The sequence below is a fragment of the Macrobrachium nipponense genome, chromosome 29 (genome assembly GCF_015104395.2).
Source record: "Macrobrachium nipponense isolate FS-2020 chromosome 29, ASM1510439v2, whole genome shotgun sequence".
Taxonomy (NCBI): domain Eukaryota; kingdom Metazoa; phylum Arthropoda; class Malacostraca; order Decapoda; family Palaemonidae; genus Macrobrachium; species Macrobrachium nipponense.
In genome coordinates this window covers 4,198,602-4,224,002 of record NC_061092.1, presented here as the reverse complement: position 1 = coordinate 4,224,002, position 25,401 = coordinate 4,198,602, and the positions used below count along the sequence as shown (strand labels likewise).

The 25,401-nt window shown below is 44.3% G+C and overlaps 1 protein-coding gene across 1 annotated transcript; it reads right to left on the bottom strand.

Moving 5' to 3' along the window:
• Positions 1 to 41: 41 nt before the first annotated feature.
• LOC135205995 (poly [ADP-ribose] polymerase tankyrase-2-like) lies at positions 42 to 24,413 on the bottom strand. Its single transcript, XM_064237166.1, has 9 exons — positions 24,063 to 24,413; positions 20,400 to 20,624; positions 11,763 to 11,858; positions 3,568 to 3,775; positions 2,686 to 2,830; positions 2,476 to 2,584; positions 2,079 to 2,200; positions 673 to 874; positions 42 to 238 (listed from the first exon to the last, which is right to left on the bottom strand). Exons 1-9 carry the CDS (start codon positions 24,244 to 24,246, stop codon positions 42 to 44), a joined length of 1,488 nt encoding a protein of 495 aa, XP_064093236.1. The 5' UTR covers positions 24,247 to 24,413.
• Between the last annotated feature and the right edge of the window lie 988 nt (positions 24,414 to 25,401).

Here is a 25,401-nt window from a genome sequence, read left to right as displayed (position 1 = left end):
CCAACCCAAACATATACTACACAAAATATCTTATTTTTGTATCAGAGCCCTGTATATAGTGACAGCATTGAGTAAGCTTTGTTCACAAAAGCCCTACCATGTAAAAGTCGTTGAACTGGATCTGTAGCAAGCTGAGTGGCAGTGTAGCCTTGAAGAGAAATTATTGTTGGATCGATACCATACTGTAGCAATAATCGACATGCTTGAATATCTCCTTCTCTTCCACATCTATGAAGAGCTGTTAACAAAAAACTCATTAGTACATATACCTAACCACACAACATATATCAGCCACTACAACCTGCTAAATTTCAAGTTCAATTTTTCCTCATTGGTAATTCATTGGTAATATATTTTGCCAGTTAACACCTAGAAAAATGTATATACACGAAGTACACATTGCAAAATGGCCAAATTTTCTGTTAAAGGTAAACTAAGAATTAAGAGAGTCACTTGTACTGCAAAAGAATGATGCAAAAGCAATACAACAGTAATAGAAATTACATAATATTTTAAACAATATCCACTTCAGGGTATGATGAACAATTAACAGATGCACTACACCATGCTAAAGCTAATCTGTTAACTGATGCACCTAATCTAGCTAAATACAAATGACTAATAGTTCACTCAAAGGTACTGATTAACATCTAAATCTGGAGTTGCACCTACCTGTCTGACCCAGGCCATCAAGAGCATTAACCTTTGCACCATGTTTAAGTAAAACCTCCATGATCTCATAAAGCCCTTTATCAGATGCTACATGCAGTGGCGTGAGAAACTCCTTGTTCTTCTCCTGAAGGGGAGCTCCTTTTCTCAAAAGAGCCTCAACTACACCCCTTCTTTTCCCTCCAGTTGAACTCACAGCACAATGCTATAGAAAAACAAAAAACTTGTGATTGGCTGCCCATAAAAAGACGAGAATTTAAATTTAGACCCTGGGATACATTCTATACCATAAATTCTTTTTATGTCAACTTTTCCATTCTAATGGTTTAGATTTAAAATAAGTTCTTGTTCTGTGCTCGGTCTGCTTGGACTCCCATCTAGAATAGTCCTTTATCTATCCCTTTTTCCATGATTCTTAGCCCTTTTGACAGATCTTTCTGCTTCCCTAACATTATAGAAGTCTCACTTAAGCCAAATATGTGTGCATGCAAGACTTATCAATGCCACAAAAAACATTGAGCAGCAACATCTTTAATTTTAAAAACCTTGATTGTGATATTTCCATCTCTGATGAATTCCATACGAGGTCTTAAAACTATATGGAAAGACAATTATTTTTGTTCCACTTATTACCCTAAGTAAATGTATGCAGAGTCTTGTCTCAAGGAATCAGAACTACTGAGCTTTCAGAACTTAACAATAGGCATTCTTGGAATGGAATATGTGATTTTGGCATAAAGTCAAGCACTAGGATCCATAGAGTCATTCAGCACTATAGTGGCATTGAATAAAAATGGAAATATATATAATGAGTTCAATGGAAATTACCTAAATAATGAGTTTAAAATAGATACCCTGATGATCTATGTTTAAAATGGTAAAATCAAGAGATTTGATTTCTAATGGAATTAAAAGTTACCATTTATGATAAACAAATTTTTTTTTAAATGAAAAAAATAATTATATCTACCTATATAAAATTACTAGACATTTTTATAAAATCTATAAGCCTTCAAAAAACTCATAACAGGGCCAACATCGATGTTGTCTCCTTAAATTTCAGATATAGTTTTACCATCTAGATGGTACATCTGCCTCTCATTGACATACCTGGTGCAGTGAACCAGAATGAGCTCAACTGTCAAAGGGCTATCACAATGAACACTCTTGGTTACCAACTTGAAAAGTAAAATTGCCACTCTCAATAACCCATGAGAGAGAGAAATTGAGATAATATTCATTTAAGCAACCTCTTTGGGATGGAACACCACAGAGGCTTGACTGAGTAGGGCACCTAACATATGATGTCAACATTAAAAAAAAAAAATAGACATTACTCACAAGACAATTTCATCTTAGAGAATCAGTGTGATGCACTTACCAGATGAGAATCAGTGTGATGCACTTACCAAAGGAGTATCCCCAGTGTAAGGATGCTTGAAGTTAATAACATCTGGGGATAGAAACTTTTTAAGTCTGGCAGTATCAGCCTGGCGGCAAGCTTCTAAAAGACTGTGACCTTTGTATTCATCTGAAAAAACAAATTACAGTTAAAAAAACACATTTCCATGGCCTTATAAATACGTATTATACAGTACTTCATAAACTATACAAAAACATTAGCAACAGATAATTGTTTGAATATTTTTGATAACTGTACTAATTATACATTTGGCAGCCATTTGTGCAATTACTTATATCAATAAATTATCAATACACCTTTCGTTACACAAGCAGTATCATCTATCCCATCCCATTGAACTATTCAAACTAAAATGCTTCAAATTTCAAATGCCAATAACTCACAAGTAAGCCTTTCTTGGAGATCTCTAGATGGGGCAACATCAATTGCAGACTTTGAATGACAATTTAGCAATGTTGGATCTGCACCATGCGCCAACAGTAGAGAACATACCTGGAAAAAATTTAATGGTTGGGAATATTTTGGCATTTAAACTTTATAACAGCAAGTTGTGCCACATCTGTTAAATATCACGACACTCAATTAAGACTAACCTCAACTCGGGACTTGGAGGCTGCCTCATGCAGAGGGGTAAACTGCCACAGATCCATAGCATTGACATTTGCCCCATGCTTTATGAGGAGCTCGGTGACCTCAAAGTGGCCATATGAACACGCGTTGTGCAGGGGAACAAGACCACTGTTAATAAAAGAAAATCTCATCACTATCATATTGTATGTAACCTTATTTTAAAAGAATTTAAAGTTTTAACAATTAGAACACATGACCTAGTTCGGCCGATGTGTTATCAGAGGAATTTATTTCTGGTGAAAGAAATTCATTTCTCTATATAATGTGGTTTGGATCCCACAGTAAACTATAGGTCCTGTTGCTAGGTAACCAATTGGTTCCTAGCCACGTAAAAATATCTAATCCTTCGGACCAGCCCTAGGACTAGAGCTGTTTATCAGCTCAGTGGTCCAGTTAAATTAATTAAGATATACTTAAGAACACATGACCCAATTACCAATAACTGAAAAGGTTAATTAATGAACAAATGTACAGTCTTCTCTTTTCCAGATTCACTATAATCATTAGTTTAAAAGGTAATATCTGCCGGCATTCTTACTTCTGTAATATTCCTTGTTATTTGCAATACAGTACATAATTGTAAAAAGCCATGCATAATATTTACATCTCCTCACAAAGAGAGTCAACTATTTACAGTTTTCTCCTCATGTTATGAAAGCCAAAGAGCTCTTTTCCATCTCAGAACTATTTTCCACAATGGTAAAAGTAAAGATTTAATAGTATTTGCCAGTTTTTCAAGAATGAGCATACAGTATGACTAATGTACTTGAAAAAAATAACACATTGGAAAACAAACATACATTCATCTCCTATATCATAATAAAACTAAAAAGAAAACTCCTTACCCTTTGTCCTTAGCATGGACATCTGCTCCATGCTGGAGCAGTATTGTAACTATTTCCGTTCGATTGTAACCGGCTGCCAAGTGTAACGGAGTCGACTTGCGGCCATCGGAGGCGTGGCAATTCACGTTGAGTGGGGTTAATAGCGTTAAAAGGCGGTCCTCATTTCCTGCACGAGCAGCCTCCAAGAGTTCTTCCTTTTTATACTCGCCTGGAAAGGCAGCATATCAATCTTTTATAATCATTCTAAAATGTCATCAGGTACACAGTATGAAGTTTGAATATAAAATCTAGGCCAAAGGCTTATGAGGTCATTCAGCACTGAAATAATGTTGAAAAATTGTTAAGAGAGGGCAGAAAGTCAGATGGAAGAAAGAGATTATGAACAGAGGCACAGTAAAAGGAAACAAAGGGCAAGGGTACAGATAAGATAAAGCCAAAGGGACGCTGCAAAGAACCTTAGCAATGCCTACAGTGCACTGCATGAGGTGCACTGATGGCACAACTGGTACATAGTTATAAGCACATTTATAGTAATAGCACTATAGGCTATCAGCCTATCACATACTAATTTACAAATACAGCAAAAATGACAATTTGTCGAAAATTGTATTTTTCCTAACTATACAAACCTGAGGTCCTTTTAACATATGGAATGTAATCAGTGCCAGCTGGAACCGGTCGTAAGCTTCAAACAAGGTGTGTCGGTAGTTAACTGCTAGTCCGATAGTTGGGAGTCCCGCCCGGCTGGGAGGCGAGGAGTCACTTTGCTTTAAAGCCCATGAACAGAGTGAGGGGTGGCATGAGGTGGGACTATGTGTAAAGGACCTCAGGTTTGGTATAGTTAGGAAAAATACAATTTTCGACAAATTGTTATTTGTTACGATACGTAATACAAACCTTTCAGTCCTTTAACATATGGAAGACTCACTTATTGGTGGGTAGAATCCGAGTCTTATGAACAGACTGGTGTTCGTCCGACCTTGGTTCCCTCCCTGGTCGTAAGAGCAGAGGGAGGGATCCTAGCCTCTGCCCCGCTGATCGGGGTGTGCACCGCAGGATCAGTGGCCAGACCTCTGGACTAATTCATGAGAGGGAGGCAAGCGTGCCTCCTATGAAAAGCAAGCAAGAACTAGTTCCTACTTCAAGAGCCAAATATAAGGTCATGGGTTTGTCTCTTGTTGGCATCCACTCCCCCACCCTTGTTAGGGGAGTGGTGGAAAACGCTCCTATCCCTACTAAAAGGGATAGGATGAAGCTCAGTCGTATAGCTTACCTGAATCAGCCTCCTGTCAAGCGTAGTGATGACTGCAGCCCTCTGCCCACAGGAAGAGGAGAAAAAGGGAGAGGAAGAGAAGCCAGTCACTCTCATTCGCTCGCCCAATCACGCAGCCACACAAGGATGCGATGCTGTTCTGTCCACTCATGAGCTGGGTAAGCTACACAACTTGTTGAGCAGCCACCACAGGTCCCAAGAAAAGGTGTCCAAGGACCTGTGGGCGATATCCCGAAGGTAGAAAGAAGTAAAGGTGGTCTGGTTGGCCCAAACCCCTGCCTTCAGCACCAGTGCCACGGAGAAGTTCTTGCGGAATGCAAGGGTTGGACCAATACCTCTGACTTCATTGGCCCTCGGTCGAAGGGTACCAGTGTCGTCACTCCTCTCTGAAGCGTACGCCTTCCTGATGACCTCACGAAGCCAGAAAGAAAGTGTGTTCTTAGACACTTCCTTCTTGGTAACCCCGGTGCTAACGAAGAGGCATCGACACTCAGGCCCGAGGTGGCGAGTTCTCTTCAGATAGCGCCGTAGCGCCCTCACAGGACAAAGCAGCATCTCATCCGCATCATCATCGGTGAAGTCCTTCAGGGAGGGGATTATGAATGACTCGAACCGGTCGTCAGGGACCGAAGGGTTCTGAGTTTTCGCTACGAAGTCCGGGACAAAATCAAGCATCACCGATCCCCATCCCCTCGTGTGCTTGACATCGAAGGAAAGACCATGAAGTTCCCCTACTCTCTTCGCTGATGCCAGGGCCAGCAGAAAGATGGTCTTGAGGGTCAGATCCCTGTCTGACGACTCCCAGAGTGGCTCGAAGGGTCTTCGAGTCAAACTCCTAAGGACGAGAGTCACGTCCCATCCTGGGTGCCCGAGTTCCCTGGGTGGGCAAGACCTCTCGAAGCTCCTCATCAGGAGGGAGATCTCCATAGAAGTGGAGATGTCCACTCCCCGCAGCTTAAGGACTAGGGCCAGGGCGGCTCTATACCCTTTCACTGCAGAGACAGAGAGGAGCTTCTCTTGGTGAAGGAAGACTAGGAAATCCGCTACCTGCTGAAGAGTGGCTCTAAGAGGAGAGACCCCATCCACGACACCAACCACAAAAGACAGACCACTTTCCCTGGTATACAGCTGCAGAGGACTGCCCGAGGTACCCAGCCATCTCTGTTGCTGCTCGGCGAGAAAAGCCTCTCGCTCGCAAGAGATGGTGGATAACAGCCAGCCGTGAAGACACAGGGACCAAACTGACCGGTGGTACCGTTCCACGTGTGGCTGGCACAGGACGTTGTGCCAAGGGGAAATCTCTCTCGGTGCTTCGGCGAGCAGAGCCAGCAGGTCTGGATACCAAATAGCCTGAGGCCGTTTGGGCGCCACCAGAATCATCCAAAGATTCGCGGTGACTAGCACCCTGCTGATTACCTTGCGAATCAGACAGAATGGGGGAAAGGCGTACACGAAGAGGTTGTCCCACGGGTGTTGAAGAGCGTCCTCTGCAGCTGCCCATGGGTCCGGCACAACTGAGTAGAAAACCTCGAGTTTCCTGTTGTGCCAGGTGGCGAACAGATCTACGACTGGACGCCCCCACAAGTTGAAGAGCCTTTCCGCCACGTCTGGGTGCAGGAACCATTCGGTTCCTATCACCTGATTCCGACGGCTGAGCTTGTCTGCCACTACATTCCTCTTGCCTGGAATGTATCGGGCTGACAGCTCTACCAAGTGAGCTACAGCCCACTCGTGCACTTACAACGTCAACTGGTGCAACAGGAGGGACGCTAGGACCCGTTTGTTGACATATGCCACTAGCGTGGTATTATCGCTCATCAACACCACTGAGTGTGCTATCACTCATTCCTGGAACTCTTGGAGAGCGAGAAACGCTGCCTTGAGCTCCAGGACGTTGATGTGAAGGGGCTTGTCGCGATAATCCCACACACCTGCAGCCAGCAACTCCTCCAGGTGTGCACCTCATCCCTCGGTTGACGCGTCTGAGAAGGGGGAGGGGGGGGTGCAAAGAGGCACTCCTCTTATGAGGTTCCTGCTATCCAGCCACCAGGCTAGGTCCTGCCTCACCTCCTCCGTGAGGGACACGGGGAATTACGGTGGGTCTCTTGCCTGTGACCAACTCTCCTTTAGTCTCCACTGAAGAGACCGCAGGTGAAGACGCCCGTGAGGGACTAACTTCTTGAGAGACGACAGGTGGCCAATCACGACCTGCCACTGCTGAGCTGGCTGCTCCTGTAGAGACAGGAACTGTCCGGCTGCCTCCCTGAACTTGCTGATCCACGAGTCTGCTACCGTATCGATCAGCATGCCCAGGTACTTCATCCTCTGCTTGGGCTCGAGATCTGACTTCTTGAAGTTCACCACAATCCTGAGATCGCGACAAAACTCGAGGAGTCGATCCCTGTCCTGAAGCAACTGCGAGTGGGAGCTCGCCAGGACCAGCCAGTCGTCGAGATACCTCAGAAGCGTATCCTTACGGAATGGCCCAAGCCGACAACAGAGTGAACACTCGCGTGAACACCTGTGGGGCGGTTGAGAGACCAAAACAAAGTGCCCTGAATTGGAACACCGTCCCGTCAAGGATGAAGCGGAGGTACTTCCTGGAGGACTGGTGGATGGGTATCTGAAAATATGCATCCTTCAGGTCCACCGAAAGCATGAAGTCGTTTCTCCGTCCCGATGGGACAAATCGAGCACTGAACGTGTCATTTTTCCATCGTGAACCAAGTCTGGCGAACGAATCGGTTCAAGGGAGAGAGATCTATCACCGGGCGCCAGCCCCCCGATCACCAGGAAAAGTCGACTGTAGAAGCCCGGCGACTGATCCCATACAATCTCCACAGCTCCCTTTGCTCAGCATGGCTTCCACTTCCTGCTGAAGCGCTACGTCCCTGGCAGACCCGGGAACATACATCTGAAAATGGACCGGGTTGGAGGTGAGGGGTGGCCACGACTCGAAGGGTAGTAGATATCCCTCCCGAAGGACATCCACTGTCCAGATCTCGGCTCCGTGGTGCTGCCAAGTTGCCCAATGGCTCGCCAGGCAACCCGCACCTTCCAGCAGCAGGCGAGGGGGAACGCTGTCCCTAGCATTTCCCCTTCTTCGACTTCTTCCCGGCTCCTCCTCGGGAGAAGGAGGGCTGTTTATGGTCACTCCTTACCGAAGAGGTCGAAGGCCGAGTCTTTCCTCTCGGCTTCGACGAGGCCGCCGTCTTAGCTGCTGAGGAAGCGCTAGCCAAGCTCTTGGGCTTAGCCGCAGTGGCTCGAGGCTGCCCAGCTGCCTTCGAGACTGCCTGGTGGACTAAGCGGTCACTGTCATCAGTGCGCCGCTGCTCCACCGCAGCGTCTACCATCTCTCTAGGGAAGAGAGCCGCCTCACGCCCTGCCGACCTGGTCATTCGGGCGAGGACTGCGTCCCTACGCCTCAGAACCTGGTTGGCCCACAGGTTGGCCGTATGGTGGGCCAGGTAGGAAATAGCCCTACCACCAGACTGGCACAGTCTCCCGAAAGCCGGGTCTCCTTCAGGAGTGATGTTCCCCGAGGAGGCCGCGACCTTGGACACTGAGGGACCACAGGTCCAGCCAGGACACTGCTTGGAACGCTGCCATGGCAGTTGATTCCAAGGCCAATGCCTCTTGCTGCGAGAACCTCTGCCAGCAGGTACTGAAGAGACACACCCGGAGTTAGCCTAGCCAGCTCCAGGTTAACCTGTTTGGGCAGCAGTGGATTCTCCGAAGGCACGTAGAAGCGCCTCTGTCGTGGTAGAGGAGGGGGAAGTAGCTTGGACGACCTGCCAGACCGAAGTGATCCCTCCTGTCCGGAAATGAGAGTGTCCACTTGCCTAGCACACTGTCGGCCAAGGCTGAACGGGGCAGACCCACAGTCGTTCTGGGTTCCCTCTTAGGACCCCCGAACAACTCCAGCCTAGATGTAGGCCCAGAGGGTGAGAGCACCGATTCTTCCCCGTGGTCATTGGGCTGACGAATCAGCGCTATGACCTCTGGATCTCGGGAGTGACTGCGTCCTGGGGAGATGGGCCGTCAAGCCCATCCAAGGAGAAGGCCTCCTGAGACCCTCCTCCTTCCACAGAAGGAACTACAGCAAAAACCCCTCTCGGTCTCCTCCAACCACTTGGGCGTACGATCTGGTCGGTCCCAAGTTCGTAGGCCCTCGTGGAGGGACCGCGAGAAGCGCACTCCTCGCGGTCGCTCCTAATCGGCCCGCTCCTCCCGGTGTAGCCCGAGGGGGTTGAAGAGATAGGAGAGGTAGACCTGACACCCCTCCCCTGCCCACCAGCAGAACCGGCATGCTGGGGGGGGGGTTGCAGGCAATTGCCAACCCGCGGTGACGATCGAGCTGCAGGACTAGACGCCCGACCTAGAACAGCGGCGACGGTCCCGAGCGTCAGGCAGGAACCTGCGGCAGCACTGGGGCCAGCGACACAACGGGAACTGGCGGCAGGTCAAGCAGGGAGCTCTTGGGACACCAAAAGTCAGGGGATGGGGCGAGAGCAGCAAAGCCAGGTGGCGGGTGACGTCCCTCCTCGATAAACCCATCAGCGGAGCCTGGACTGCAGCAGTCGGGGTTACCATGGCAACGTGCTACGTGTTCATGAGGTGGGGAGGTGCGGCATACCCTGGCGTTGACACCGTTGTCATGGTCGATGTATCTGGACCATGCGTAACCAGCCTGGATCCACGCGCTAGGTGTTGGAGCAGCCCCCGAATGCTCGGTGTCCCCTTGAGCCCAAGCGAGTACCAGACCTGGCCGAGATCGTCACCCGCAGCAGGCACACCTGAAGAAGGAAAAGTAGTCGGGTTAAGGGGGGGGGGGGGGGGGCGGGGGGGGGGGGGGGGGGTTCCCGCTCGCCTGGGGGGAGAATATTCCCACCCCGAGCGGGCGGAAGACCCCAAGTACAACTGAATGCCGGGGTGTCGCGCTCCCTCCTCTATGCTCGACTGATCGAGGGAAGAGAAGGAACGTGACACTCCCCCCCAAAGGGGAAGGAGTCATACGAGGGAGCCGAGACGGAGGGAGGAAAGAGGAAGACGTGTCCGTGACCAAAGGAGCAGCTGGAGTTCCCTCTGATGACTCCTTGGCCGGCTTACTCGCCTTCTTCCTCCCCTTGTATCGCGCCCACTGCTCCTCCGACCACAAAATACAAAAATCACAAGGCTCGGTGTGAGAGCATTCCCACCCTCGACACCGAGTACGTAAATCATGAGGGTCTACCTACGAGAGACCTGAATGAACCACACTTACAGCCCTCCACACCACAGCACAATCTGCAGCTGATGGGGGGGGGCGGGGGGGTCTCTCCGGCTCGCTGGGAATCCATTAAAACACAATCCACGAGCAGCAATGATTTAAACAATCACAAAGTACTCACAAGCTTTATCCACCACAAGCACTCAGTGAAAGAGAAAGTTTGGAAAAAATGCTTCATAACGAAGTACAGGCAGTCCCCGGATTACGACGGGGGTTCCGTTCTTAAGACGCGTCGTAACCCGAAAATCGTCGCAAGCCGGAACAACGTTCTTGAAAACATGTCAACAGGGAAAATTTCACTAATTTGCAATTTTTATTAGGGCCGTATCTCTAAAATTATCACTAATTTACTTTTTTCATGTGCAACACTGTGTATTCACAAATTACTGAATATTTTCATTAAAATACAAGAGAGAGAGAGGAAGAGAGAGAGAGAGAGAGAGAGAGAGAGAGAGAGAGAGAGAGAGAGAGAGAGATTACATAAAACCATTAAATTCGTTGACCATTGTATGGCATTGTTAAGCTCCGAGTGTCACTGAAGTTATGAGGTAGGGAAATTGATACAGAAAAAGATGAAGGAAAGAATTTTCTTTTGAAATTAGTTATCGTATTATTACTACTTCTATTATTAATATTATTATTATTTGAAAATATAATAAACACGTGCATCTACCATAAAAATTCTCTCATCTCAGTAAGAAAGAGGAATTATCCTTACAATTCACTATGGTATTTTCTTTAATGAATTGATATTATTGCTGTATAAATTAATATTATTTGAAAATAGTAAATCATTTATTTATCATACAAAAAAACATACATCTTTGTAGGAAGGAGAGAGAGAGAGAGAGAGAGAGAGAGAGAGAGAGAGAGAGAGAGAGAGAGAGAATTATTATTTTTATTATGTGATATCATTTCAACTTATTAAACTTAGTAATACAGTATTAATCAAAATTAATATTGAAAATTAGTAAATCATTTTTGTATTATCATGTATTTAGTCATGAAAATAAACATCAAAATACACTAATTAGTGATTATTTTCGTCGGAAAATACAAAGAGAGAGAGAGAGAGAGAGAGAGAGAGAGAGAGAGAGAGAGAGAGAGAGAGAAACTGTGCTAAACTATAAAGGATTCTTATCATAGTATGCGTTTTTTAAAAGCGTCGTTAACTCGGAGCGTCGGAAGCGTCAGCGTCGTAACCTCGGAACAAGCGTCGTAACCCAGGGCGGATTTTTCAATGAATATTTAAGAAAAAGCATCGTAACCTCGGAATGTCGTAAGCCGGACCCGTCGTAACCCGGGGACCGCCTGTATCTCAGCATACGACAACCCGGGCAGAGCGGAGTACAACACGTCTGTCTCCTAAGGCAGCTGAAAGCAAAGTGACTCCTCACCTACCAGCCGGGCGGGATTCCCGACTATCGGACTAGCAGTTAACTACCGAACCACCTTGTTCGAAGCTTACGACCGGTTCCAGCTGGCGCTGATTACATTCCATATGTTAAAGGACCGAAAGGTTTGTATTACGTATCGGAACAAATGTTGAATTTCTTATTAAAATTTATCAAGAAAATTCAACAATTCCCTTACAACAAAAGTATATGAAACATTTCTCACAATATTACAATTCACAAAATAAATCAAACTTGCCTGTAAGTACAGATCGAGCATAGGTATCTGCCAGATCTAACGCCGTTTTGCCGTCTGTGTTGCGGATGCTAGGATCCGCCCCGTTCTGCAGAAGCACTAAAAAAAGAAAAAAAGAAAAGAAAAGGGGATTTAGATAAGTGAGGATTTATTGTTTGTGCATACAATGTGCAACATTTTTGCGCATACAATGTGCAACATTTTCAAATAAAGAAATATAGATTAATGTAAATATACTGCTAAATGTTACATTTCAAGATACTACACATAAAGATGTATAATTCAATATAAAGTCTACTATTGAATGCCACACTTCACAATGCTACTTGCATCAAATCTAAATATAAAAACTCAATCAATTTTTAGCGTGCATCTTTCTTTAACCCTCAAGAGTACCAACAGCTTATAAAGAGTAGAAAATACTTGTTACAAAAGCAAGTACAAAACTGCAAGTCTCCAGGAAAACACTACTACTACTCCACAAGGGGCCTCTAGTTACCAGCTACTTCCAGAGCACAAATAGTGACAGGCAACTATCTGTGAATCATAGTAACCTTAAGGATGAAATGATAAAATTCCCAAGGGGAAATTTAGTAGTATTAAACTATACAGATATAGTGACTGCCACACTTATGGTAAAAATAGTTCTCACTTATTTTGTGATACAAGACCTCACGAAATGTTTTCCAACGTTTTGCTTAGCTTGGACTCAAACCTTATCAGTCACTATTTATACTATTGACATTTTCTTATCAATCTTTGTTCATACTGATAGTATGGTAACTGATTATGTACTTGCAATAATTTGTAAGTTTTGTTTACTTGCAAATCAATATATTCTCGGGAACTATAGCTATAGTTCTTCAATGTTTGCTATGTAGTTTATTTGTATACAATTGAATGCAATACTAATCCAATAATTCTTATGTGGATGAATCTGGTTTGTTATTTTTATGTTTATTCCTTCATTAGAGAACAATACTTGCTCAAGTTATCAACAGATTTGTAATACAACTATGAACAGCTTTTACTGGCTAGTAAATGACTAAACTGTTGTCTCTAACTGCAGAATACCTATTTAGAGGCAAAATGATATTGTTAAACTACAATAAAGTTTTGTACATACTTACCTGGCAGATATATACTTAGCTATAGTCTCCAACGTTCCCGACAGAATTTCAAATCTCGCGGCACACGCGACAGGTAGGTCAGGTGGTCTACCTTACCCGCCGCTGGGGTGGCGGATGTACGAACCACTCCCGTAAGCTGTCAGATTTTTCTCTTCCACCTGTCTCCTGAGGGGAGGCTGGGTGGGCCCATTAATCGTATATATCTTGCCAGGTAAGTATGTACAAAACTTTATTGTAGTTTAACAATATCATTTTTGTACATGAACTTCCCTGACAGATATATACTTAGCTGATTGGCACCCTTGGTGGAGGGTAAGAGACAGCTCAATAATACAGGTAAGACGGGAAACAACTAATGTTGTAGGATATAAAAACCTTGGTTCTCACCTTTTCAGGATGAAGACTTCATAGATACTATCTCTGAGTCTGCATTGCCTGGAGAGCTACAGCTAGGACGTGACCTGATGCTGAAAGACTCTCGGATCTACCACTGGGATATGTGATCCCCTATTGTGGTAGAATCCAAGTCGGATGCTGTTAGAGGGACCTTGTCCGCTTACCTAACAGATCCATTACCACTACCTCTGCAAGGAGCCAAAACCCACCAGACCACCTAACCAAAATACAAAGGGTTAATATTACGACAAAAAGAGGTGCCTCCTGCAACCTCTTTCAGAACAACCAAAAACAACAATATAAAATATAGGGTAACATATAAAAATTTACACAGGATAAGTTTCAGCTCCCTGCCCAGCACCGAATCCGCCGATACGAAAGGACCCAAGGCGAAGCATTTATCATATGTGATTTTTACATCACGTAGGTAGTGGTTTGCGAAAACCGATTGGCATCTCCAAAAAGTCGCCTCCATCAAGTTCCGCACAGACATATTTTTTCTGAATGCAAGCGAAGTTGCGATGGCTCTCACCTCGTGAGCTTTCACTTTCAGTAGTCTAAAATGATCTTCCCTTACAGGCAACATGTGCCTCTGTAATAAGGCTTCTCAGAAAAAAGGAAAGAGCATTCTTCGACATGGACCGAGTGGGGTCCTTTACGGAGCACCAAAGCACATCTTGATTAGCCTTAAGTTGTTCCTTCCTCTTAAGGAAATACTTCATAATTCTCATAGGGCAAAGAGTTCTTTCAGCTCTTCCCCTACTAGAAAAGATAAACTACGAACTTCAAAGCTCCTGGGCCAAGGGCGTGATGGGTTTTCATTCTTTGCCAGGAAACTTGGAAGAAATGAACACACCATAGAATCTTCCTTAAACCCTACATTGCCCTCAATAGCTTGGAGCTCACTCACTCTCTTAGCTGTAGCTAGGGCCAAAAGGAAGATAGCCTTCTTCGTCAAATCCTTGAAAGAGGCTAAGCCAGGAGGTTCGAATCTAGACGATCCAAGGAATTGTAGGACTACGTCTAGATTCCAGTTCGGGTACTACATGAGGACGCTTAATGGTTTCAAATGATCTAATAAGATCATGCAGTCCTTATCATCGGATATATTTAAGCCTCTATGCCGAAATACCGCCGCCAACATACTGCGGTATCCCTTAATAGTTGACACAACCAGATGACATTCTTCTTTGAGGAAAATAAGGAAATCCGCAATTTGGGTCACAGAGGTACTGGAAGAGGAAAAGTTCTTCCTCTTGCACCAACGTCTGAAGACATCCCACTTTGACTGGTATACACAAGGTGGAAGGTCTCCGCGCTCTTGCGATTGCTTTAGCAGCTTGTTGCTGAAAAGCCTTTCGCTCTGACCAAACTTTGGACAGTCTGAAACCAGTCAGACTGAGAGCGAGGAGATTTTTGTGGTACCTGTCGAAGTGGGGTTGTCTGAGTAGATCGCTCCTTAGCGGAGCGATCTTGGAAGGTCCACCAACCATTCCAGTACCTCTGTGAACCATTCTTGGGCTGGCCAAAAGGGAGCGATTAAGGTCATTCTCGTTGAATCGGACTCTACGAACTTCTTGATGGTTAGCCCCAGGATCTTGAAGGGGGGAAACGCGTAGACGTCGAGTCCGTTCCAGTCTAGAAGAAGAGCATCTATTGCTACTGCCTCTGGATCTGATATCGGAGAGCAGTAAGGATCCAGCCTCTTGTTCTTTGACGTGGCAAAGAGGTCTATGTGTGGCCTGCCCCTAACTTCCACAGGCTCTGGCATACATCCAGATGAAGGGTCCACTCTGTGGGAAGGACCTGATCTTTCCTGCTGAGGAGATCTGCTCTTACATTCCTTTCTCCCTGCACGAACCATGGTGAGAAGCTTGATTCCTGCTTTCTTCTGGCCCACAGAAGAAGGTCTCTTGCTGTCTCGTACAGGGAGAAGGAATGCGTCCCCCCCTGTGTTTCCTGATGTATGCCAGAGCTGTAGTGTTGTCTGCGTTGACCTGCACTACCGATCTTCTGACTTTGGGCTCGAAAGCCTTCAGAGCCAACCACACAGCCATCAACTCCTTTCTGTTGATGTGCCAGGCTACCTGGTCCCCCACCCAGGTACCTGACACTTCGCTGGTTCCCAGAGTTGCACCCCACCCCATGTCCGCGACGTCGGAGAACAACACCAGGTTGGGGGTCTGTGATTGAAGAGACAGTCCCTTCGCAAAGAGGTTGGATCTGTCCACCATAAGAGATGTTTCTTGATGTCCTGGGATAACGACAGGGAGAACGTCAAATCCTGAGAACGACGACTCCAATTCCGATGAAGAAAGAATTGGAGTGGTCTCAGGTGCAACCTTCCTAGGGAAACGAATTGCTCCAGAGAGGAGAGCGTCCCCAGCAGACTCATCCACTCCCTCACTGTGCATACTTCTTTCCCTAAGAAGGTTGTTACTCTCTCGAATCCTCGGGCTATCCTTCCTGCGAGGGAAAAGCCCGAAAACTCAGAGAGTTCATCTGTATCCCGAGATACACACACTCTTGCTCGGAATTAGTGATGACTTCTTGAAATTGACGAGAAGTCCCAAAGCCTTCGTCAATTCTAAAGTTACTTGTAAGTCCTTCAAACAACGATCTTCTGAATTGGCCCTTATTAGCCAATCGTCGAGGTACATGGATATCCTCACCCCTTTCAAATGAAGCCATTGAGCCACATTCCTCAAAATCCCCGTGAACACTTGAGGGGCCGTCGAGAGGCCGAAAACACAGAGCCCTGAACTGAAAAATTTTCCCCCCCATCATGAATCTGAGAAACTTCCTCGAGGAAGGATGGATCGGTAGTGGAAGTAAGCGTCCTGTAAATCCAAGGAAACCATCCAGTCCCCTGGACGAAGTGCTGCCAACACTGATGAAGGCGTTTCCATCGTGAACTTCTTCTTTTCTACGAAGAAGTTCAGGGCGCTTACATCCAACACCGGTCTCCATCGCCACCCCTGAGGAACTTCGGAACTAGGAAAAGGCGGTTGTAGAAGCCCGAAGAATGATGGTCTGTCACTAGTTCGATAGCCCCCTTCTCCAGCATCTGATCTACTGCTAGATGGAGAGCTTGATTCATGATGGGGTCTCTGTACCTGGCCGTCAGTTCCCTTGGGATGGCCGTCAAGGGAGGTCTTTCGACGAAAGGGATGAGGTAACCTCTCCTCAAAATAGAAAGGGTCCAAGGATCCGCCCCTTTTTGGGCCCAGACTTCTGCAAACTCTAAGAGTCTGGCGCCCACCGTTGATTGAAGGACTTGCAAGTTATTTGGGGGCCTTAACAGACTTGGCAAAAGTCTTACCCCTTCTTGAAGGTCTACGACCTCTAAACGTAGAGTTTCTTGATGAAGATGCCCCTCGAAAGGGTTCTCGAACACTTGCCTTTTCCTTCTTAGCCTTAGTAGGGAAGGAAGGGCGAGGTTTTCTTGCCGACTGTGCCAAAAGGTCCTGGGTGGCTTTGGCCGAAAGTGACCTCGAAATGTCCTGCACTCGATGTTTCGGGAACAACTGAGTAGACAGAGGAGCAAACAGCAAAGAGACCTCTGAGCATGGAGACCGACTTCGTTAAGAAGGAACAATAAACCGACCTCTTCTTCACGATCCCGGCCCCATAAAGGGAGGCGATTTCACTCGCTCCGTCTCTTACCGACTTGTCCATACAAGACAAAACACAACATAAGATCTTCTGGCGAAATTGACTCTGGCACTTCAATTTTCTTGGCTAGGACTCCCAACGACCAATCAAGGAAGTTAAATACTTCTAGCACTCTAAACATACCTTTGAGCAAATGATCCAATTCATTCATTGCCCAAGTCGTCTTAGCAGAGTTAAGGGCAGTTCTCCTTGTCGAATCTACCAGTGCCGAAAAATCCGAATCAGCCGAAGACGGTAGACCCAATCCTAAGGGCTCTCCTGTTTCGTACCAGAAAACCAGCGCGTCCTGATAACTTCGAAGAGGAAAAGCGAACATCGTTTTCCCGCTTCTTCTTTGGAAGCCATCCAGGAACCAAAACTCCTCAGTGCCTTCTTCATAGAAAGAGTTGGCTTCATCCTCACACAAGAAGAACTCTTCGCTGTCTTCGCCGTTGAAAAAAGGGAGTGAGAGAAGGAGGAGCCGTAGGCGTAAGGGAATCCCCAAAAACTTGTAAAAGTAGCTCTGTAAGCTTCTTGTAAGAAGAGACAGCAGCAGAAGTGTTCGGTTCCTCATCCGAACCTTCTAGGACGTCTTCTCGAGGCGAGCGCGGAAGATCCTTATGTGACGAAGGGATCCTAGCAGGAGTTGAGCGAGAGGTTGGAGAACGCCCTCTCTTAGAAGAGTTCACATCCACTGGAGAACGATGAGAAGATCTGGGAAGTCTACGATGAGACTCCCTCTTCGAGGTATACGGAATCTCAGCCGAAGGAGAGGTAGGGCTCCTACTCCGAGAATCCTCGGAAACATCCACAGGGCGCTTACGAGGAGGCGAGCGCTACTATACTCTATGCGCCTATCCTGAGGCGAGCGGCTGCCAGGTAGAAGAGCGCCTATCGAGAGCAGAGCTTGCGCGGCTCTCCATACCTGTCCAGTTGCGTACGATCAACGGAAGTCCGACTGGAAGGCGAATGCGCCTACTAGGAGAAGGCTGCTTGCGAGACTCTTGACGTCTAACAAGAGGGTAACATTCAGGAGAAGGGCGCTTCAAAACTAACGAGCGCCTACTTGGAGAGGGACGCTTCCGGGATTCCTGGTGCCTACCAAGAGACAAACGGTCAGGAGAAGTGCGCCTAGAAGCGGGAGAGCGCCTACACGGAGAAGGGCGCTTGAAAGACTCTTGTTGTCTGCCCCTAGGAGAATAATCAGGAGTATGACGCCTTAAAAGAGGCGAGCGCCTACTAGGAGATCTATGTGCAGTAGGCTCTTGGCGCCTACCTTGCGGGGAGCGGCTAACAGTAGGCCGTCTATCATGCACACGACTCCTACCAGACTCTAGATGCCTGTCAGGAGAGAAGTCACGATCCGACACTCGAGGAGAGTGACATCTGGAAGAAGAACGCCTACTTGTATAAGGGCGCCTTCTAGAATCTTGAGGCTGCTGAGGAGAGTTTCACGCGAGGGAGTTGAAGAAAATCGCGTGATGAGCAGGTGCAGTGCGCTTACCGGAAGCGGGAATCCAATCTGGAGAAAAAACTTCTTTCTCCATAGAGCGTCCTACCGATGTTTGGCGTCTTGAAATCGAAAGAGAGCCAGGCGATAGCGAGGGCGCTCACTGCGAGCGAGGGCGCTCACTCGAGCGAGGGCGCTCACGCGAGCCCCACCTTCATACGAAACCTCCCCATATGAAGGAGAACGATCCTCTGAAGAGCGGCGCCTAGATCTCTTGATCGGAAGAGAAACGTCCTTCTTCCTACGTGATCTAACTGCTAGAGAGTCTGCTAGCGCCGTGATCTGAGCTTGAAGTCCCGCGAGTACTCTCGTAGGAGAATCTTCTTGTTCTTCCTCGGAAGCAGGCGCCGAGGGCGCGGAGCGCGAGAAGAAGAACGATCACAGGATTTCTTGGGTTTCTTCGCCTCCACCGACGATTCTTCCGGGAAAACCTCCGGACTAGAAGCCAAAGGACTGCAGGGAGCCTTCCAAGCCCTCTTCAACGGGCGCGACGCATCCGGGGAGTTCCAACCTCTCTTCGGAGAGGGAGACGACGAAGAGGAGAAGCATTGGCGTAGGAGCTCCTTCTTGTAGCGATCCGAGGCAGCCTGGGAGCGTACTTCAGGATCTGCCGAGGGGACGCCTGACCGGTGGGGGCTCTCCCTAGCCCTCCTGCGGCTTTCGACTTTCCTACTCCACTGGAACGGAGTCTGGAAGAGGTCTAGGCCTAGAGGCACTAAGGAGCCGGTCAGACGCACCCTCCACAACACTGGGGACACTGCACTGATCACTAACACTCTCCTTACCTTCCAACTGACGAATCTTCTGATCCATAGAACGATTCTTGGCTTTCAGAGCTGCCGCCTCCGAAGGCGAATCTTCGGCTTCGGTGCGGGGAGCCGGGGCTGCCACTTGGGAAGAAGGTTCTAATTCTACGTTAGTACTATTAGGATCCACATCCAACTCACTCATTCTAGATCTGCTAGAACTTCTAGAGGAAGCCTTACGCACTCTATCACGTTCCAACTTCCTCACATAAGAAGAGAGAGCCTTATATTCTTCTTCATTCAATCCCTTACATTCATTACAAGGGTTAGCAAAAGCACATTCATTCCCCCCCCTGCATTTCATGCAAACCGTGTGGGGTCTACCGAAGCTTTCGGCAACCTCACCTTACATCCTTCATTCACGCAAACCCTAAACAAAACCGAAGTTTTAACTACCGATTCTAGATCAGACATCGTTAAAGAAAATCAAACTCAAAATCAAACCGGTCCACAATCAGCGTATGCCAAGCCAAACAAAGCGAATACGTCACCAAAAGAAGTCCAAATTAACTCCAGGCAAGCGAGAATCGAAAAACTATCGAGAGGAACCGACAACAGTTGTTATCGTTCCCGCGACAGAGAAAAATCTGACAAGCTTACGGGAGTGGTTCGTACATCCGCCACCCAGCGGCGGGTAAGGTAGACCACCTGACCTACCTGTCGCGTGTGCCGCGAGATTTGAAATTCTGTCGGGAACGTCGGAGACTATAGCTAAGTATATATCTGTCAGGGAAGTTCATGTACAAAACTATGCAATTTGGAGTTCCCAAAACTAAAGGTGCTGGTCGTGCAGACTAATTTTTGAACTTATTGAGTAGTTTCACTTAGGAAGTCAAGTAACAAAAGCATAAAGTAAATAAGGAACTGATATGAATGTGCATAAAAGTAAACCACTGTAATTAACTGAATCAAGAAGTTTTTATATTTCAGCCATAACTTTTTCAATTTCTCATAAAGTGATGTTTAATCTTTAACCAAAGCAACAAATTATATGTAGACTGTGAAGATCTCCCTCCATCAAAAAATAAATAACATTAAGCTGACTTGTTTGTACAAAAAATTTCCTTGGGGAAACTTCTCCAGAAACTGATACTTGTAAAAGTCCATACAATACTTTAATCCAGTCAACATACTCATTACCTACCTATACAAACGTCAAACTTAGACTTTGATGCTGCTTCATGAAGAGGTGTGTAGTTCCAATTATCTCGAGCATTGGGGTCTGCCCCATGCTTGAGGAGTAGTGAAACTACTTCAGCATGACCAAAGGAACATGCATTATGTAAGGGAATCAAACCACCGTCGTCTCTCGCTCCTACAGCAGCTCCCAAATTCAAAAGGTGCTCTACAACATCACGTCTACCAAAACCTGAAATGAAAGAGGGATTTAATATTGAAATTAAAATTACATTTACTCTTATATAATGTAAAAGAGGAGCAACGGTAATATTTCTAAAAATGTAATATTATTTCACTTATAATTTTACATTTAGGCCTCATGTGTCTTACATGTAGAGGTATATCAACTACTGTAGAGATTGTGAGCAATTTCCATGTATTACAAACTCCTACCATGTGCATCATCAGAACAAATGCCAAATACAGGAGCCAATGTACTGGAAGAGACATACTTATCACTAAAAACCTATCTACTAGTGCTAAAGTCATTACATATACATATCAAACAATACTCCTATAAGATTCATTTACCTGAATGTCTTTTTAAAAACCTGTAACAAACTGCCCTGCAAAGAATGTCTTGTGCACTATGATACAATCAAGAGATGGAGATGCCACATATCCATTTATGGGGAAGAAAAGCCATGAACAGCATTCAAAACAGCAAAAGGGCAGTTCACTTTGTAGAGATTCAATCACAGCTTCCCAAAGCAAAATTTACGGTAACTGAATTTCTTCCTTCGTACAAGCAACTTTATGCTAGGATCTGCACTTAATAGCAAAGAGGCTACATGTAAATTTTGTTTCATTCTAGGACTCAGAACTGCCAAATTCCACCTATGATGACCGTCAAAAGAAAGAAAATCATAACTAGTCAACAGTTAATTATTACAGTTTTGATGGTTTTTTATCCATTGGTAGGGAGGAGGTAAAAACCTCTCATAATACTATAGTAGATTTAGCCCTACCATAGCTTGAAGTTAAGTCTTTTTATTCATACCAATATGTTCTCATACTGGACATCTTGGTTAACCCATATAATCCAATAAAACCCAAGAAAAAGGAATTTTTAAGCTATTGAATATAGAATACATGTAACCAAACACCCAAAAGATTTAACATGCTTCTAGAGTATAACCTAAATAAAAGATGGAGTTAGCAAAATCAAACTCTACTCGTGCCAAGAAAAACTATTATAATTCATACGAGCCACTGTCCTTAATTTGAAGCTTCCTGTAATAGAAAGATTTTTGTTATACACAAAACCCCCACTGTAGTCATTTCTTGAAATAACTTATCAGATATGACAAAAGTCAAAATGAACCATGTTGCACTAATAAGCTGAAGCAGACAATGCACTAAAATACCAACATGACAAATTACCAAAGATGACACAAGAAGAAATTTATCTTACAACCCCAAATAGCTAATAACCTGTAAGTATCACTCAATTCTACCCTTTACTGAGAAAAATTGTACTAAAAGACTAACTTCAGCACACTGAGGTTTTATGCAGCTGGTTCATTATATTATAAAATAGTTTAACCATAACACAGAGTCATATTCTGAGAATGAACGTGCCAGAGAAGAATTTATGTTGTCAAGTGGGGAGTACCAAGAAGCAGAGTAAAAAGAAACACCACTGATAAATTTGCTGCTAATGAGGACATAGATTAAAACTGATTTAAAGTAAAATGACAGAACAACACAAATGGGATTAATATACGGCTGACAATATCTTATGCTGAGAAACTTGAGCCAATTCCATAAACAATTAAGTCTGTTGAATACTGTACTGTATTATTAAGAATCTCCTAAAAATTGTCAACATACAAATTTTCACTCGGGTATTCTGTACTTGCAAAATTTTTCAAGATTCTAAATTGCGTATCTGATACTGGCTCCGGAATATCTCAGCACAGAGTACCGAGTAACTTTTTTCAGAAAATCCAAACAAATCTGGCACTTACTAATGCCTGATCATTTCAGGAATACACAGTAACATGTTCAACAGGTCTAGTAGACTGCATCAACATATTTTCATCTCAAGTTTCAGAGAGAATATCACACAAACTCCTAACTTTTAGTAATATCCATAAACATCACAGGTCTACACCACATTTCACAATCAACACACTTGCTGCTTTGAGTTCCTTAAAAACATAAATAAACAAACCTTCTGGTGCTAATCTGCTGGCTAAGTGATATCTTGAATATTTTGATGCAGGCTAAAATAAATGGGTTTCCCTATATATCAGATTTCTGCCAATTCCCATAAGGCCAAAGACACAAGCACTAAATCTCAAGACTAATTTTTAGCCTATTACCATAAACTTTAACTATACTCTGTTTTTTTTTTCATCTGTCCATCTGCCTGTGGTGTTTTTGTATGGCAACACTGCGTCCGGGCTTTAGATAGTTACGCTATGTGTAAGTTTTAGGTAAATAAAAGGATATCTGGGTGTACATTGCAACTGAAAAGTGTTTTAATAATTTACTGTATGCGAATTACACCGTTAATATTCGAAATAGGATATTATAATAATCGTTGAATGTAAGCTGAATGTGACTATCTAAAGCCCGGGACGCAGTGTTGCCATACAAAAACACCACAGGCGGGTGGACAGATGAAAAAAAAACAGAGTATAGTAGACCTCTCTAGACTTATACATCTACAGGTTCAAAAGAAAGACTCTTGGAGGAAAAAAGTGGGTTTAGCCTTATATATAAAAAAGCTGACAATTTAAAAAACTAGGCTACTTTCTAACTGGGTTATCAAAGCTCTAGCTTACAGGATATGAATCCAGACATATAATAGGTCAAGATATCAAAATGATAAATAGCAAAACTTCAAAAGCAGTTTGTATTTTTCCTAGTAGCCTAGATACCTAGCCTATACCAAACTTAAATTCCTCTACACATGTGTCTTTACATAGGGATTTACCCCTATGTAAAGAACTTCTGGTTTTTATGTTAGGAAAAATACAAATTACTTTCAAAATTTGCTATTTGTTCCTACACAAATGAAAACCTGAAGTTCTTTGGTATTAGGTAGTTCTTTACATAGGGCTAAATGTCAATATAAAAACCGTTCTTTGGTATTAGTTCTTGACACAGGACTAAATCCCGACCTAAAGACTATGTAAAGAATGAAGGGTTTGTATCTATGTAGAAACAAACGTCATGTTTACATCACTCACCACCTGAAGCCTACGGTACCTTACCGACTTGGCCTGGGCACAATGACAACACACAAGATTGGCGCATAACTATGCTTAACTTTAATATTTACAATTTATTCCTTGCATTACTATAACAATTCAGTTTCCTCTACACCATTCCTTACGACGAAGGGCCCGAGCATTAGTGACTGACCTTAGCGAAGACTATAAAACCGCAGGTAAAGACACCTGACTCACAGGCGAGGAGCGAGACGTCGTACATTGAAATATGGACCTTATGATTCAACCAGCTGTCAAACCCCCAATTCCCAATAAACCCGAAATACCTGCACCCACAAACGAAAAGCCGGGACTATACAATCAGGAATAAGGGACATTACTTAATTTCATGGGGTATATGATGGGTGAAAGTACAAAAAAATAAAATAAATTGACCAAGGTCTGACCTGCTGCGAAATGTAATGGGGAAGATTTGCGTCCGGCCGTGTCTCTGGCATTAACATTTTGTGGTGTCACAAGCTTCTTCACTCGCACTAAGTCTCCGTTTCTGCAGGCCTCGAATAATTCTCGAAGAGGGTCGTTGCCAGAGATTTCATTTTGCGAGGCCAAGGCAGACCTCCTGGAAGCCATTGTGCCATTGTAACCCACTGAGCAGCCGAGTTCGTTTTCACTTCTGTTGTCATCTTGTTGTCATTCGTCCAACTTCCTCTTGTTATTTACTTTACCTTAGCTAAAAATATTATATAATTTAATCACGCATACCTTAAGGTTTTACTCATGTTCGTATACACTTCAATACATTAAAAATGATAGACTGTCAGCAATCGCGGTAATGTATTCGGACAAAGTAAATATCTCGCGAGTCTCGAGATTACGCGAGATGTTTTGAGTGACGTCATGAGCAGACGGCTGAGCAGCGGCAACTTGAAAGTGCAATAACTTATAAAATCTCAATAATTTATCACGCCTGCTATAAACCAGTCTATCGCAATAATGGAAGTTACGCAATAGCATTAGTTCATAAAACTGATTAGTTTTTTTCTATAAACCTTCAATGGAAACCTTGAATGTTCTTTAGACTGACATTGAAACATGATTTATTTATTTATTTATTTCTACGTAGATGTACCATAGATATTAAAAATCACATATAAATTTCAATATGTTAGTAAGATGAATGTGTCCTTTGATATGTGTGAATTAAGTCACCAACGAATTTATTATTAAAGGAACTGAATTATTCGAGACAATTACGATTTTCAAAATGTCAAAAAACTACAATATAAAGAATGATGAGATTTGGGACTACATCAAAAAATACATAACAGTGAATAAAATTTTGAAAGAAAATAGTAAATTTTTAACGACAGACGAAAAGTTTTAATTGATAAAAAAAGTTACCTTTGTGTTAAACAAAATGACAATCGTTCATGCAATTTTAACCGCAGAAAATTTTTTAATTCAGCATAAGATGCTAAATACTTGATTGCATATTTAAAAGTGCAGACTCAAAAGAAGTATATCTATCAATTAACACTACCAGCATATATTTATTAAAGCTTCGGAACACGGATATTTACTTAAAGAGCTTGTTTTTATAGCCATCACTGAAGATGTAACATTTCTCTCTTTGCTGTTCAGCTCTCCTCTGGGATATTTTGGGAAGAGGAGGAGGTCGCCGGAGATGGAAAGATGTTTCAAGAAAAATGGCAGTGCACTTCTTCTTCTTCTTCTGGAGAAATCAGTTCAACTTGAAGCTTTTGAATATCAGATATTGTATGAATG